The sequence below is a fragment of the Phyllostomus discolor genome, chromosome 1, assembly GCF_004126475.2.
Source record: "Phyllostomus discolor isolate MPI-MPIP mPhyDis1 chromosome 1, mPhyDis1.pri.v3, whole genome shotgun sequence".
Taxonomy (NCBI): domain Eukaryota; kingdom Metazoa; phylum Chordata; class Mammalia; order Chiroptera; family Phyllostomidae; genus Phyllostomus; species Phyllostomus discolor.
This window is the reverse complement of record NC_040903.2, coordinates 76782378-76796711: the sequence shown is the minus strand read 5'-3', so window position 1 is coordinate 76796711 and position 14334 is coordinate 76782378. Positions and strand designations below refer to the sequence as shown.

The 14334-nt window shown below is 47.9% G+C and overlaps 1 protein-coding gene across 1 annotated transcript in view; it reads left to right on the top strand.

Moving 5' to 3' along the window:
- LOC114492584 (phosphofructokinase, platelet) overlaps positions 1-14334 on the top strand; it is a 54053-nt gene that overhangs the window by 15974 nt on the left and 23745 nt on the right. The window contains exons 3-8 of the mRNA XM_028506959.2: positions 4825-4902; positions 7931-8120; positions 9111-9276; positions 9977-10021; positions 10229-10337; positions 13157-13252. Of these exons, the coding sequence (XP_028362760.1) occupies positions 4825-4902; positions 7931-8120; positions 9111-9276; positions 9977-10021; positions 10229-10337; positions 13157-13252 (684 nt within the window). The remainder of the gene's footprint in view (positions 1-4824; positions 4903-7930; positions 8121-9110; positions 9277-9976; positions 10022-10228; positions 10338-13156; positions 13253-14334) is intronic.

The following is a 14334-nucleotide window of genomic DNA, read 5'->3' as shown; positions in this document are numbered from 1 at the left end:
GAGTTTCTTAAGTTAATTAATGGAAGACAGGTGACCTGGGTCCCTGCATTCCCTCCCTCTCCACAGGAGCGTTGGTTGGTGCATTGAACAGTAGAGATGACAGCACTGAGCTCCCAGCTGGGCGCTTCCTGTGGGGTATGTGACTTGGTCCTGATGCCATCAGCACGGTGCTCTTGACTTCAGATGAAATCTAGTGACTGTCAGCATTTTAGTGTTCAAATCACAGAAGTGATCTTCTCCATCCCCTGCCTTTGCCTGCCCCCTCCCCCCACCCCACTGTTATCACCGTGGGGCTGATTAAGTAATTTACTCTGAGGTGATAGGATCTCTCCACCATGGAGATTGGGTAATGGCTTTGTCCTGCTGTGGCTTTCAGTTGTGTGAGTTCCCTGGAATTATGCATTGTTAGCTGCAGCTTCAGGATAACCAGGAGTGCCAGCGGGATAAGTAAGTCATGTCAGTGTATTATGAAGTTTCCACCAATACAAGGATCAGGGCTGCACAAAGACCTGTCATGTTATAACCTGTTTTAGGATTTTGGAGTTGATGAATCTTGCCAAGGACAAATCCAAAGGCAATACAGGCATTTCCCTTGAAGTCATGAAATCGATGAGCATGGTGACTTAGTTCCCTACAGTGCAGCGGTTTTGTGCCCTCCAAATCTGGGGAGGGGAGATGCCAGCAGGCTCTGGGTGGGGGGAGGGGAAATGCGTAACCAGAGGTTCTGCATATCAGTTTCCCTTGGGCAAAGTAAACTCATAATTCCTAAACTTTGAAAACTATTGACATGGAGAGCCTTGGCCTGCCTGTTTTCACGTGCACCTACTTTTGCACGGTGGTGTTTACTGAATCTGACACATGAGAACAGTTCGGAGGTGACCTTTCCACATAATTGCTCTCAAGCTCTGTAAGTGAAATGCTGCAATTTACTATGGAATAAACCAGGAAAACCTTAACCATATAGGAAACAAAAATACATATTTACTCAGAAGCAGCAGAACCCCTGGAGAAGTCTCTGAATGCCAGTGATAACAATATCTAGAAAGTAGTTGTGAAGTGTGTTCCCTTTAGTAGGTGTTTGGAGTGATTATTACCATTTAAACAGTGAGGCATTGCCTGAAGCATGCAGGAAATCTGATGGAGAAAGCACTGCAGAGTTGACAAGACATGTGGACACCTAGAACAAAAACACCCTAAAAGAAAAGCCTACTGTGCTGTGGCACAAGGCTGCATTTTCCCTCCGGGTCTCCTATTAAAAAAAACAGAAACACAGATCTCTCATAAGAGAACGCCACCCACAGATGGACTAGCTCTGCTTTAAAAGATGTCTAAAAACACAAGTCAAGATGAACACATTGTGACCCAATGACTCCATGTCAAAAATTCTGTGGGACAATGGATTTACTATATCTGCCTAAGGGACTTTTGGGCTCATCCTATGAATTAGGACTGACAAGAACGAGAGTGCTACTTGAGCTCAAAAACTAAGTGTGGCTTTAAAATTTGTGTGGTTTGTTTTTCTTACATGAGTCACTGAACTGGCTCTGAAGGCAAATTCCACAGGAGAATTTTCGAACATGTTTTGGGCTCTGGCAGTATTGGAATAAGTATTCAGACTTCAAGGAGGCTTCATTAGAATTGCCTGCATGTATAAGTGATGGTATATTTGTGTAAAATCAGGTTTCGTAATTTGGTAATACCTTTCTTATAAAAGACAGCCCAAAACTGCAGTTGGTGGTTATTTTTCAAATGTTACATGAGTTTAACAACGTTGCCAGTTAAAGAGTGAGTCATTTCCTATAACTTAGCCCACGTGTGCGGTAAGGCGGGTGCTGTGAATGCAATCACCACAAAGTCATCGTCTTTATTCTTCATTGCTGGTTTCACCATAGGTATCTATGCCACATGGAATAATCAAATATGTCTGGAGACATACAAAATTTGAAAATTTTACTTTTCAAAATATGTATTACATTTTGTGAAACTATTTTTCCATGTTCTAACTCTGGACACAAAAAGGATTTATAAATGTTTTTATTAAATCAGTATTTCAGTTCCGAGGCATAATGAAGAGAAAGGATTTTTTCCACTCCCAGTGTGGCAGGCGCTGAGCGCCAGGTCAGGTGTGGTGTCTGACGGGGGAGCACGTGCTGCAGGGACAGTGTGGAGCTTGATTCCCTTGGCCCCCAGGATCTGTCAGCCTCCTCTGTGTCATCCCTACAGGTGACGCTGCGGCCGGAGTGCTTCTTTCCCTTGTCTGTTTAGTTACCTCATGAGTGAACGTGCAGAAATTAGGTGCCCTGGCCATTGTGGCTCAGTTGGTTGGAGCATCGTCCCATGGACGGAAAGGTCCTGAGTTTGATTCCCTATCAGGGCACATGCCCAAGTTGCAGGTTTGGTTCCCAGTTTCGACGCCTATGAGAAGCAACTGATTGATGTTTCTTTTTTCCATTGATGTTTGTCTCTCTTTCCCCTGCTGTCCTCTCTCTCTAAAAGCAAGGGGGAAAAAGTCCTCTGGTGAGGATTGAAAAAAAAGAAAAATTACTGGAGTGGCTGTCAGCGTAGGCTGGGAGGTTTTCTCTCTCTTTTCTGTCAAAACCTGTGGTTAGTGCAGTTAGTTGGTTTTCCCTCCGCCTCTGCCCAGGATGGTCTTGATTGATGCCTGCTCTTCTGGCCTAATTAATGGTAATGTTTTCTCTCCTCAGAAGTATGCAGGTTTAGACAATAAAACATCATCTTTTTCTGTAGGGTGTGTTTCAGCACAGGGGCTGAGCATCTGAAACTTGGAGCTGGGCCACAGGCCTGCTCATGGGCACCTCCCAAGCTTCACAGCGATGAGGCCAGAAAGCACTGCCCCTGACTGCAGTCTGTTCCTAACAGTCTCCTCTCTTTCGAATGGTGTGCTGTGCCGTGCTGCAGTGATGGCATTCTTAGCAGAGACCCGGAGTGCGTGCTGGCAGAAATAACTCAAACTGTGGCCCTAAGACTGGATATGCTCTCTTTCCCTCTCTCTTTCCTTTCTCTCTCTATTTTCTATCATCGATCTCACCTGTTATCTGTCCATCCACGATCTGCCTCTCTCTGTCACCTATCCATCAGTCCATCATCTATCCACCCACCTATCATCTATTATCTGCCTGTCTATCTATCTATCTATCTATCTATCTATCTATTTTTAATATTCTGTTGAAATAAGATCCCTGGGGATCACTTAGAAGGAGGGAGCTTGGTTTTGCATTTGGTCCTGGGGCCGCGGGATAACTTGTGTTTGGCGCAGCCTCTGCCCCCGAGGTCTCTCACGTACTAGGGCGTAGCATCAATATTGGCTCTGATAAGGGCTCCCCTCCCAGAGGCAGCCTGGATTCAGTCACTCTCTTATCACCCTGATATCCACAATGACAGCCACGCTAGGTTCCATACTTTAAATGGAATAGGCTACAAGTGTGCACCCTGTAAGCTCACACAAGAAGGGAGATGGGACAAAGAGATAGAAGGGATCCTTAAAGTCAGGCGGAGTGTGTTTGGAAAAACCTCCATGGCTTCCCCACACAGACAGTGGGTGGGCAGTGAGCCATCCTAGACCAGCCCGTTCTGGGGCTGAGCACAGAAGGGTGGGTGAGCGGCCAGGGGCTGAGGCCTCAGTGACCACAGCCTGCAGAGATGCCTGCCCCTCTAAGGCAAACCTGCTCTCACCTTCTCTCTGTTCTGTGTCATTTCATGCTGGCATTCCTGTTCCTGTTTGTCACAGATGTGACATATGTGTATATATAACACTAGACTGTGCACACATGCACATATACATGTGCATTTATGTATTAAAATATATGTATGTATTATATAGAATATAGTATATTATCTAATACTATATCGTAATGTACATTAATAATAGTATAGTAATAATAAGATATACATGCATATTTAATAACTGAACATAAGTATATAGTATTTTATATTATAGATATATAAATATGAATACATATTCATATTAATCATCAAGGTCCCTGTACTATTGGTTAATTTATGTATAAGGCTCTATACTCAGTGGGAGTTTCATTATTTAAAATCTTTATCCCTTTTTTGTTTTTCTTGGCCTTCGTTAGGTGTAGTGGACATGAATTCATAGTAATAATCTATTATGATGAACCTTGGTAAATGGTTAAGGCTTATTCCTTTTTCAGAGTAGATGCCCTGGAGAGTGAGTCCCTTATATAAAGATGCAAACGAATGTTTCTGTATTTCTCAATCTTGTATATTCTGTAGGTAAAAAGAGATATGCTTTTTAGTGTTGAAAGGTGATTATTTTGGGGTCGTAGGCAAAAGTGTGTGCTTGTATCCTAATTCACTCACAGGCTGTGTAGTAAGAGGTCACTAATCGGAAGGAAGGCAGCGGAGTTATTGGGGTGATGTTCAGCTGTGCTTGTAAACGATACTCCATGTGTATCAAAAGTGGCGTGGATTTGCCTGGGCAGAGGGAGGCCCTGACAGGAATGCTTTCATGTCTGCTTTGTGATTGACACCAAGTACATTTGTGTTGAATGACAAACAGTTTCAGGGTAAGTTTGTCCCTTTTCAGTCTCTCAGGCACCATTAGGCAACAGAGCCATGGAGGAGTCTGGGCTGGCATTCCCGCTCTTATGGGTTCAACTGAAGGGGCTTTCCCACCATCCCTACTGTGTGCGACACTCATACAAACTGTGTCTGCAAAACACTGGGCTCCTAGGCACTCAGCTTCATTGTCACTTGTACCTACATTTCATGTAGTTTGGGATTAATTAATGCCACAACATTTACCTAGTTTAAAAAGAGTTTGATCCTCTCCCTCAGGGCTACCAAGGCATGGTGGACGGTGGCAGCAACATCGTGGAAGCAGACTGGGAGAGCGTGTCCAGCATCCTGCAAGTGGTAGGTGCCCAGTTCAACAGACTGTTCCCTCTGTCAGCAAGTTTCCCTCTTCGTTTGAAACCTTTGATCCTCGTGCTCCCGTCAGACTTAAAACAGATTAGTGTGCTGCCTGGCCTTATATTTTTACCTGCATGACAGGAGAGAAAACATTCTTTTTTTTTATTTTTAAAAACTTTTTAAAAGATTTTATTTATTTATTTTTAGAGAGGGAAGAGAGAGAGAGAGAGAGAGAGAGAGAGAGAGAGAGAGAGAGAGAAACATCAATGTGCGGTTACTGGGGATCATGGCCTACAACCCAGGCATGCACCCTGACTGGAAATCGAACCTGCGACACTTTGGTTCACAGCCCGCGCTCAATCCACTGAGCTACTCCAGCCAGGAAGAAAACATTCTTAATGTGTCACTTAATTCAATTTTATAAAAACACTTTACATCATGCAAATGGAGGAATTATCCTTGCAATAAAAAGTCATACATACAAGCTAGCATTCCTGGTGGTACTTGTAGCAGATTTGGGTTTTTTTGTGTGTGTTTTTTATACCAGATTAATGTTAAGGCAGTTCTGTTTGTCGATGCTGTGTGTTTAGTGGCGAATATCTGCAACTGCTGGGTTTTCTCAAGTTCCTTGGCTTCAGGGTATCACGGCCTGGGAGAGACCCGGGCCAGCGGCTCCAAGGGCTGTGGGTTTAGAGGGTGCCTAGTACCTTGCCCTGCCTGCTTCAGGCTGCATGGATTTCCTCATTGTGCCCAAGGGTGAGGTAATTACCACTTAAGGAACTTAAGCAGCAAAGAAACAGCTGCTTAGTTTGAATTTAAAAGACACCTGTCCTGTTATTTTATGTTTATGTTTTATTATGCCTAAAAAATTTTCCAGAACCCTGTATAGCTTAGCAAAGCCTCCAAAGAGCTGAGAAATAAAGAGATCACATGGAGGGAGTGGACTTCATGAAATGTTCCTGTGGTTTTATCTTTTGTAATGTATGTATTAATCTGTGATGCCTGTTGAGTACTTTTTCACTAAAAGAACCAAATGGGTACATTCCCTGTGAAGATGCTAGTGCAATGGATGAATGGATGAAAAATTTATGGGAAAATATATTAAAAAATAAATGGGATATTATTTAGTCATATAAAAGAAGGAACTCCTGCAATATGGGCCAACATGGGTGGATCTTGAGGACATTATGCTAAATATAAAATACGCCAGACTGACAAGGACAAATTCTGTTATCATCTCACTTACAAAGAATAAATTGGTGTTTGCCAGGGACTGGAGAGTCAGGGAGATGGGTAGATGACCGCCAAAGTGTACAGACTTTCAGTTATAAGGTGAATACATTCTGGATCTAATGTACAGCATGGTGACTCTAGCTAATAACACTGTGTCATATACTTGAAATTTGTTAAGACAAGAGATCTTAAGTGTTCTTGCAGCACACACACAAAAGGTGACTGCTCGAGGTGATAAATGTGCTCATTTATTTGATTGTGGTAATTATTTCACAGTGTATACATACATTAAGTCATCATGTCGCATACCTTAAACATGTTAACAATACTGTATTCCATACTTAAAAGTTGCTAAGAGAGTAAATCTTAAAACTTGTCACCACAAAAAAGAAAGGTAACTATGCAAACTGATAGATGTATAAACTAATCTTATTGCGGTAATCATTACACGATGTGCGCACGTATCAGCTCCTCACACTGTGCCCTCCAGCTGACACCACGCTGTACGCCAGTTATATCTCAGAAACCCTGGGGGAGATGACAGCAGCGTGCATGTTTAATGCCGGTCACAGACCCGTAGGTCTACAAGTGAACCTTTACTCCCTCTCTCCCAGAAAGAGACCAAAGAAAGTTTGGCACCCATCAATCCTTAGTAGAGTGATATTTGGAAAAAATCAGGACAGCATTGTTTGAATTTGAGACAGCAAACCGTGTGTGCAAAAGAGCATTTCCTTCCTGCTGGTGTGATTGAGCAGAAGACAGGAGGTACACAAGTGCTTGTGGAGAGAGTGTGTGTGTGTGCATGTGCGCACGGCCTGCCTGTCTGCATCTTCGTCAATTCTGATTTCCTCCCTGAGGCCCTGGACGTGTTATCTCCTCACTGTTTATGGGCTGCTGACTTAGCTTCCAGTTATTAGAAATCACATGACCCTGTAATTAATGGCTCTCGGTCAAATCAAAGTGCAGAGAACCAGCTTACCTTTGCTCTGTGCTCTGCACCTGCCACCCAGGCTTACCTGTGCTGTGGCGAGTCATAACGTTGTCCCACCACACTGACTGTTATTAACCCAGAATCACTGATGAGTGAGCTTTCTAAAGGGAGCATGCATTTGAAGGATCGCATGCAAATTCCGGTTGTATGAGTGCATCCCTGACGTGTGCAAGGGAACCCTGTGTTTTCTAAATACAACTGGAAATTCATTTCTGAAGCACCCAGGGAGAAAGGCCATTACTTATCTCTATGGAAGTTGGGATGGCCCAACTTAAGATTTTTTTTTAAGATTTAACCTTTAAGGAGGGTTAGGGCTGGGGAGATGTAGTAAAAAAAAAATCTCTTTGTCACAGATTCCTATTTTGCCTGCATGAATGGTGATTTCTGAGTAACGGAAGGAGCCACCAGACACGGCGCTTCTCTGAACTAGGCTGATGCCAGCACTGGACCTGTCTGAGGCTCAGGGAGCTCGGAGTCCAGGGGTCCTGCTGCCCCACGCTGCACAGCCTCTGGTGTGGCTGTCATCACCTTGCAAACTCTCCTCTGCATGTTCAGCTGACAGTGGTCCTTGTTTCCATACCCTACTTGGCTTCCCCTGGGCATGAAGCCATTGTCTCTATTGCATTCCAGGATGGAGCTAAAAATGGGAAAACAGACGTCCACAGTGGACCAACTGAAGAGATTAAAATGAAGGAGCCCTTACTTTGGAAAGTCCCGTGTCTACATCAGCACTCACATGTGCTCATCTATCCCTCCTTCCACCAGGTTGTTAGGAGACAGATAAATAGGATTTCATTTCTTTTTCAGGGTGGGACCATTATTGGCAGTGCCCGGTGCACAGCCTTCCGTAGCCGGGAAGGCCGCTTGAAAGCCGCTCACAACCTGGTGCAGCGGGGCATCACCAACCTGTGTGTGATTGGTGGGGACGGCAGTCTCACTGGGGCCAACATCTTCCGGGAGGAGTGGAGCGGGCTGCTGGAGGAGCTGGCCCAGAATGGTGCGTGTCTGCATCCCCTGCATCCCTCTCCTGGTTTTTCCCTGCAACCCTGGTTGTCTTCTCTTCCAGCAGAGAGCTTTCGCCTCATCCACTCTGCCTGTTTAACTGTCACCAAGGTATTTGTGGTGTCAGATTTTATAGCCACAACCTCAGGACCTACGTTGGACCTCAAATAATAGCAACAATCAGAATCAATTATTTCAGTGTACCGTGGTAAACATGTTGCTACATGATTCCAATTTAATACAAAATAGGATCAGCAGAGTTATGTTGCTGGAACTAACAGCCATTCATGAAAGGCGTAAACTTGCCCTGAAGCGCTTGCCCTGAGTTCTGTAAAATCTATCCAGGAAGGTGAGTGGTTGCCAGATGCCAGCAGCGGGGTCTCAGAGCAGCTCCTGTCCACTGTACTCTGGCCTGACGCAGGCTGGGTTGCAACAAAGAAGAGGAATAGCTGCCCGAGTCCCTGCCTGAGCTGCCCCCAACCCTGACCGTTCTGATTCCGTTTGGGCGGATCCGCTCACTCCTCAGTCTTTTCTGAGGGCGTTAAGTGAACAGCACCAGCTGACTAGTCCCCCATAGGCCTATAAGAAATCAATTCATGGTTATATATTATTCTTATGTACTTAATGCTGGGATCGTGATGTTTCCTTCTTGGAGCTATGCTATTCGCTCCGTTTGTTACCAGACAGAAGTCGGATTTCACCCACAGACTGCAGTGTGCAGACCCTCCCCGCTTTGATAGTTTTACAGCCCCATACTCTCGTTTGTAAAAGGTCCTGTCTTGTCGTCACCTCCACTGACATCTGGCATTTATTTCCATGAGTGTGGAGAATTAGGTCATGGACAGTTCTGGGAAAACAGAACAATAGATGGAAACTGTGTTCGGAGTCGTGGGTTTCTGTACGCAGGGACCTCCTGTCTCCTGCTCACGTGCCCCAGGTCTGTGGGCTGCTCCCAGTGATGGAGCATGTGGCGGTGTCCCCGCAGGCAAGATCAACAAGGAGGAGGTGAAGAAGCACGGGTACCTCAACGTCGTGGGCATGGTGGGCTCCATCGACAACGACTTCTGCGGGACCGACATGACCATCGGCACCGACTCGGCTTTGCACCGGATCATCGAAGTCGTCGATGCCATCATGACGACGGCCCAGAGGTAGGCCCGGAGGAGCCAGAGGGCGGGCGGGCGGGCGGCATGGGGCACCCAGGGCACTGCGGCTAGATGCTTGTGCTGGTTCTGGAACGTTCCACAGAGGGTGTTCTGGTGCAGCTCTTGTCACCTGAGTATTAGAAAAGGGGCAAGAAAATTGTTTTCAGGTTGACTTTTTACTTTCAGTTTTATAAAGTTACCTTTCCCCCCATTAAAGGAGAAAAATGTGTTTATTGGAGAAAATTTAGAAGGTAAAAATCATCATTGTCTGAAGTCCTGCCCAGAGTTCTGCAGGAATGGGGGAAAGTAAAGCTGTGTGTGAGTGTCCCCACAGCCCGTGTCAGAGTTGTGGGGAGGCGTCCAAGTCCCCCTCCCTGCAGGGCGACATTTGTAGCCGGCCACGCCCTGAAGTGTGGATGAAGTGGTGGCGCTTTCTTTATCCACGGAGGTACAGACTCCAACAGATGCTATAAAATGTGGACCTGGAAAGTGCACTCACCCCCGGCGCCCCTTTACTCACAAAAGTTTGAAATACTCCTGTGATAGCATCTGCCTCTGTAGAAAAAGGGTCCTTTTTTGGAGGCCTGGGCACCTGCCATAATCACAGAGCGGCCTTTCTGTCTGACTTGGCTGTGCCAGCACTTGTCTCTGTGTGCCCTGCTCTCTTCCCAGCGGTGGTAAGTGGGTGCCCCTTTGTCTTTTCCAGCCACCAGAGGACCTTCGTTCTCGAGGTCATGGGGAGACACTGCGGGTACGTATGTGCAGACACGATTCAGGCGGAAAGGACCCTCCCACGGCCCCCTGGAGGGCCCTGTGCCCCAGTGCACATGCTGCAGGGGGGTGGTCCTTGAGGGGCCAGTGGCTCCCACACAGGCTCAGCATTCCGTCTGCCCAAGGCCATTGCTGAGTTCTGGGTGCCCAGCAGCAGCCTAATGGGGTCCTTGCTATTTCCATGTAGGTACCTTGCCCTGGTGAGCGCCTTGGCCTGTGGGGCGGACTGGGTGTTCCTTCCAGAATCTCCTCCAGAAGACGGTTGGCAGGAGACCATGTGCACCAAGCTGTCAGAGGTAAGTCGCTCTCTGCTTCCCTCAGCTTCCAACCACCCTCCTTGCCCTGTGCTGGCCGTGCTCTGTGAGTACCCTTAGGGCTTTCAGTTTGGACAGAGTTTTAGACAGGTGAACACTGTCGGATTCTGAAGTGAACCTGGGTGTGTGGTACCTGCATGTATTGGCTGATTGGATGTTCCCATGGGGATGTACTTCCCAGTGCTGCAAAGAGTGAGGTGATAGAGAAACAGCGACGTCAGCTCTGTTTTCCATGCAAAGCAGTTGGTTTGGGAGGAGGTACCACGAGATCGCAGCTATGGAAAGCAATCGGTGTTGGGCAGAAACCTGTCTCTGTTTCAGCCCCACGTGACAGTATGAACAGACCTGCGTTCTGACTCTAATCTGAATTTCCTGCGACACTGACACGTGTTACGAGGGTTCCCTCAGCCGTGTGTTCCCAGTGTGCTGGGCCTGACGTCAGGTTGACGAATTACTTTGAAGCAGGCTTTCGCCTCAGGTCTGTAGTTTGTGGTGTGGCCGTGTTTCACACTATGGGTTATTCATGTGAGGCAAAGTTCCCTCTAACGAAGGCGTGTGAGGTCTCACTTAAAACAGCACCTTTCGGGACAGGAACCCTAGTGTGGGGGGAAGTTCCCCACACTTTATTTTTATAACCCTCTTATCGCTGGTCTATGGGGAAAGGATGTGAGCCTGTGGCATAGGCTAGTTACAGCTGTATACAGCAAACACATAAGCACTACCCACAGCAGGGGCACAGGTGCAGTAAGACCTTGCCATCATCTTCATGCTAACAGATTTGAAGACAGGAATTCCTTACTTGGAAGAGTCAGGCCCCTGTTTGCAGCTGGAGCTCTGCACATACTGGCATGGAAGCGATGGACAAGTTCACTGTTTCTTGGCCTCGCCTGGGCACATGGCACCGTTCTCCGCCAACCAGCTGGTACTGGGGGAGCTGTGGCTGGTTGCATGAGATGAGGGCCTCACCCCACCTAGATGTGTACTCCTGTGTGCCCCTGGGGATGTTATTAATTGCCATCTCATGGGACGTTGTATAAGATCACAGCCCCCAAGGGCCCATGCCTGTTTCTGTGAGCTGTCCTCCACCTCCCTGACAGTCTCTGGCCTGACCCAGGACACCACCATCACAGGCCAGGGTGTACTGGCAGCTGTTGGAGACGGAAACACACACCCCTGTCAGGAAGTGCACACACACAGCCGGTCGGAGGTCAGTGCTGAGTCTGCAGCACTGACTGGAACTGGAACCATGTGGTCTTGTCTGCAAGCCCCCTGGGTTTCAGACTCTATAAGCTGCACTGTCAGCCAGGACCTGGGTCAGCGTATGTTGGCCCCTGAGTGTTGACAGTGAGGACTGATGCTCACCTCTCGCCACTCACCTGTGTGTGAAAACACTTGATGTTGTTACACCTGTAGTGCATTTTTAGTGGTTGTTAATGTGGCACTGGGAGGACTTTTCCAAATACCTTTCTGCATAAATTGGCCCAAGACGCAGGCCCCACGGCACCCCTACCACAGGCATTTCAGCATCGAGTTGGGAAAGACTCCGTGGAATCGGAAGGCCTGGGTTATATCCTGGTTCCGCCGCCCCCAGGGGGACACTGGGCACCTCGCCTTCCCGTGTCCGAAGCTCCTGGGCTGTAGTGTGGGAAGTATGCTGCTCCTTAGCAATTTCGTGACAAGTGAGTGAGTCAGTCAGTCCAGCTGGGGATCCCCAGGCGTCCCGTGACCTGTACAAACAAGGCCATGTCCCCAACGTAAGTGTGCGGACAACTCCATTATTTCTCACCACCTTGGGGACATTGTTTTATGGGTGAAGAATGGCTGTTTGGCTGAGCCCCTATTTATGGACATGTCATTCCTTTCGATTTTGCTTTTTCAAATGTTGCTACAGTAATCACTCTTGAAGTCATATCTTTACACCTTTTAGAAAATTTCCAATTAATGTATTCTCTGAAGTGTAGTATATCTATTAATAATCTATTTAAAAAAAAATGACCAAAGGGCATATGTATTTGTGGCCTCGGTTGTGGGATGGGGCAGCCTCATGAGGACAGCCCACTCTGAGCAATGTCCCTGGGCGCCCGGCAGGCGCAGCTCCAGCACTGCGAGCTCGGGGCCTCACTACCCCACAGCGCTTACACCCCCTGCCGGAGGCTCCTTAATGGGGCCCTTTATAGAGAGCACCTCCGGGGAATGACCTCAGGGCATCCTTGCAGGACTGCCCGGGGCCTGTGAGGACAGCAGCAGCCCAGGTCTCACAACAGAGCCCACCTGCCTGTTCCTACATAGGGCAGCTTCTGACTCGGCTGGGCTCTGAGTCCTTCCACTTTCTCCCCTGTGCCCACCTGCCCCCTGCTTGGGCCTAGAACCCTGTCACTTGATCCCAATGGCACAGAATTTCTGGGCTGGGATAGGAATCCTGAGAGGTGGTTGGGAGTCTGGCTTCCAACGGAGATGGGCAGTGTGGTTAGCAGTGGAGACTGCTGGGGAAGCCAGGCTGCAGGTTCTTCAGCGTGTGGGGGTCACGGTCCAAGGTCAGTCAGCACAGCCTCCCAACCTGGGGCTGTGTGGGTGCCAACTGCTGTGGTGATATCACCAGACCTCGAGTTCCTTCCGCCCCACCCTCCTGCACCTGCTCGCAGAGCACCTTCACCTTCTTCCTGTGTCCTTTGTAAATAGTGCTTGTTAAATTAGGTCACAGTTTCTACCTGGCAAGAGGCCAGCTCAGTGGGGACGAACTGGCCCTGGTTTTGTTAAGAACGTTTCAGGCATTAGAGGATTTTCACTTTCTGTTTCCTTAGAACCGGGCCCGGAAAAAACGGCTGAATATCATCATTGTGGCTGAAGGAGCAATCGATACCCAAAATAAGCCCATTACCTCCGAGCAAATCAAGGACGTGAGTGTGTCCAGTTTCTCCCCTCTCCACCACCACCTGCCTGGAAAGGGGAGATGGTAACACAACTGGCGGGGGGTAGATTTGGCATTATTATTCTAAAAACACTTTTTGTTATTCCTGATAGTAAAAATTATTTTCCTAATGACTCATAGCTTCAGTGACATGAGAATTGTACAACTCCCGGCTTCTGGAGAGATAGTGGCACTCATGTTATTTTTGGGGATATCCCTGAGGTCCAGAGCTTCCACACAGAGAGAGAGGACATGGGGAAGGGTGGGAATGGAGGGTCCAGCTCTGGGCGCCAGCTGCCCTGAGTGCCATGAGCGTCAGCCCCCAAGAGCGAGCCCTGCCTCCCCCCGGGAGCATCAGCTGAGCTTGCTCTTGCAAAGAAAGCTGAGTGTTGGGCGTGAGTCACTGCCCCTCCCTGCCTGCAGAGGGACTGACACCACAGTCCTGTTGCCACAGGGCTCAACCATGGGTGCGACTTGTCAGGCCTGTGGCAGGATTGGCAGGGCCTCCTGTCTCCCTGGTGTAATGGGCACACCAGGGAGACAGACAGGCAGGCTCTGGTTGAAGCCACCCATCAGGGCAAAGGATGTTATCAGCTTGGCTCTGAAAGTTGGTTTCTCTGTTTTGCCTTCTTTATTTCCATAGCAGCTGTGCACCTAAGTTTTAAAATATTGAGAGATAGCTGTGAAAGATATCAGCCAATATTTCCAGGTGTTAGTGGTGAACAGCACCAGATGGTAGACCTCCGTTCTTGAGTTTTGGCTAAGAAAGAATCCAAAGCCAAGACTCACATGCAAGCAAAAGTTTATTTAGAAAGTTACAGAGGTGGAAGTGGGCTATGGAAGAAGTGAGCCAGCTGGGCTGCATGAGCCCAAGAGAGGGGGACAGTTGAGGGTGTGCTACAGAGAGAGAGGGGGGGAGAGAGAGACAGGGAGAGAAAGAGAGAGAGAGAGAGAGCACTGGGGAAAGTAGGGGGTGAGGAAAGGTGCAGATGTGCTCAAGAGAGAGAGGGAGCCTTGTTGGGTCCTTTGTTTTGAGGGCTGTTGTCCGGAGGCCTTGGAGGATCTGTGTAG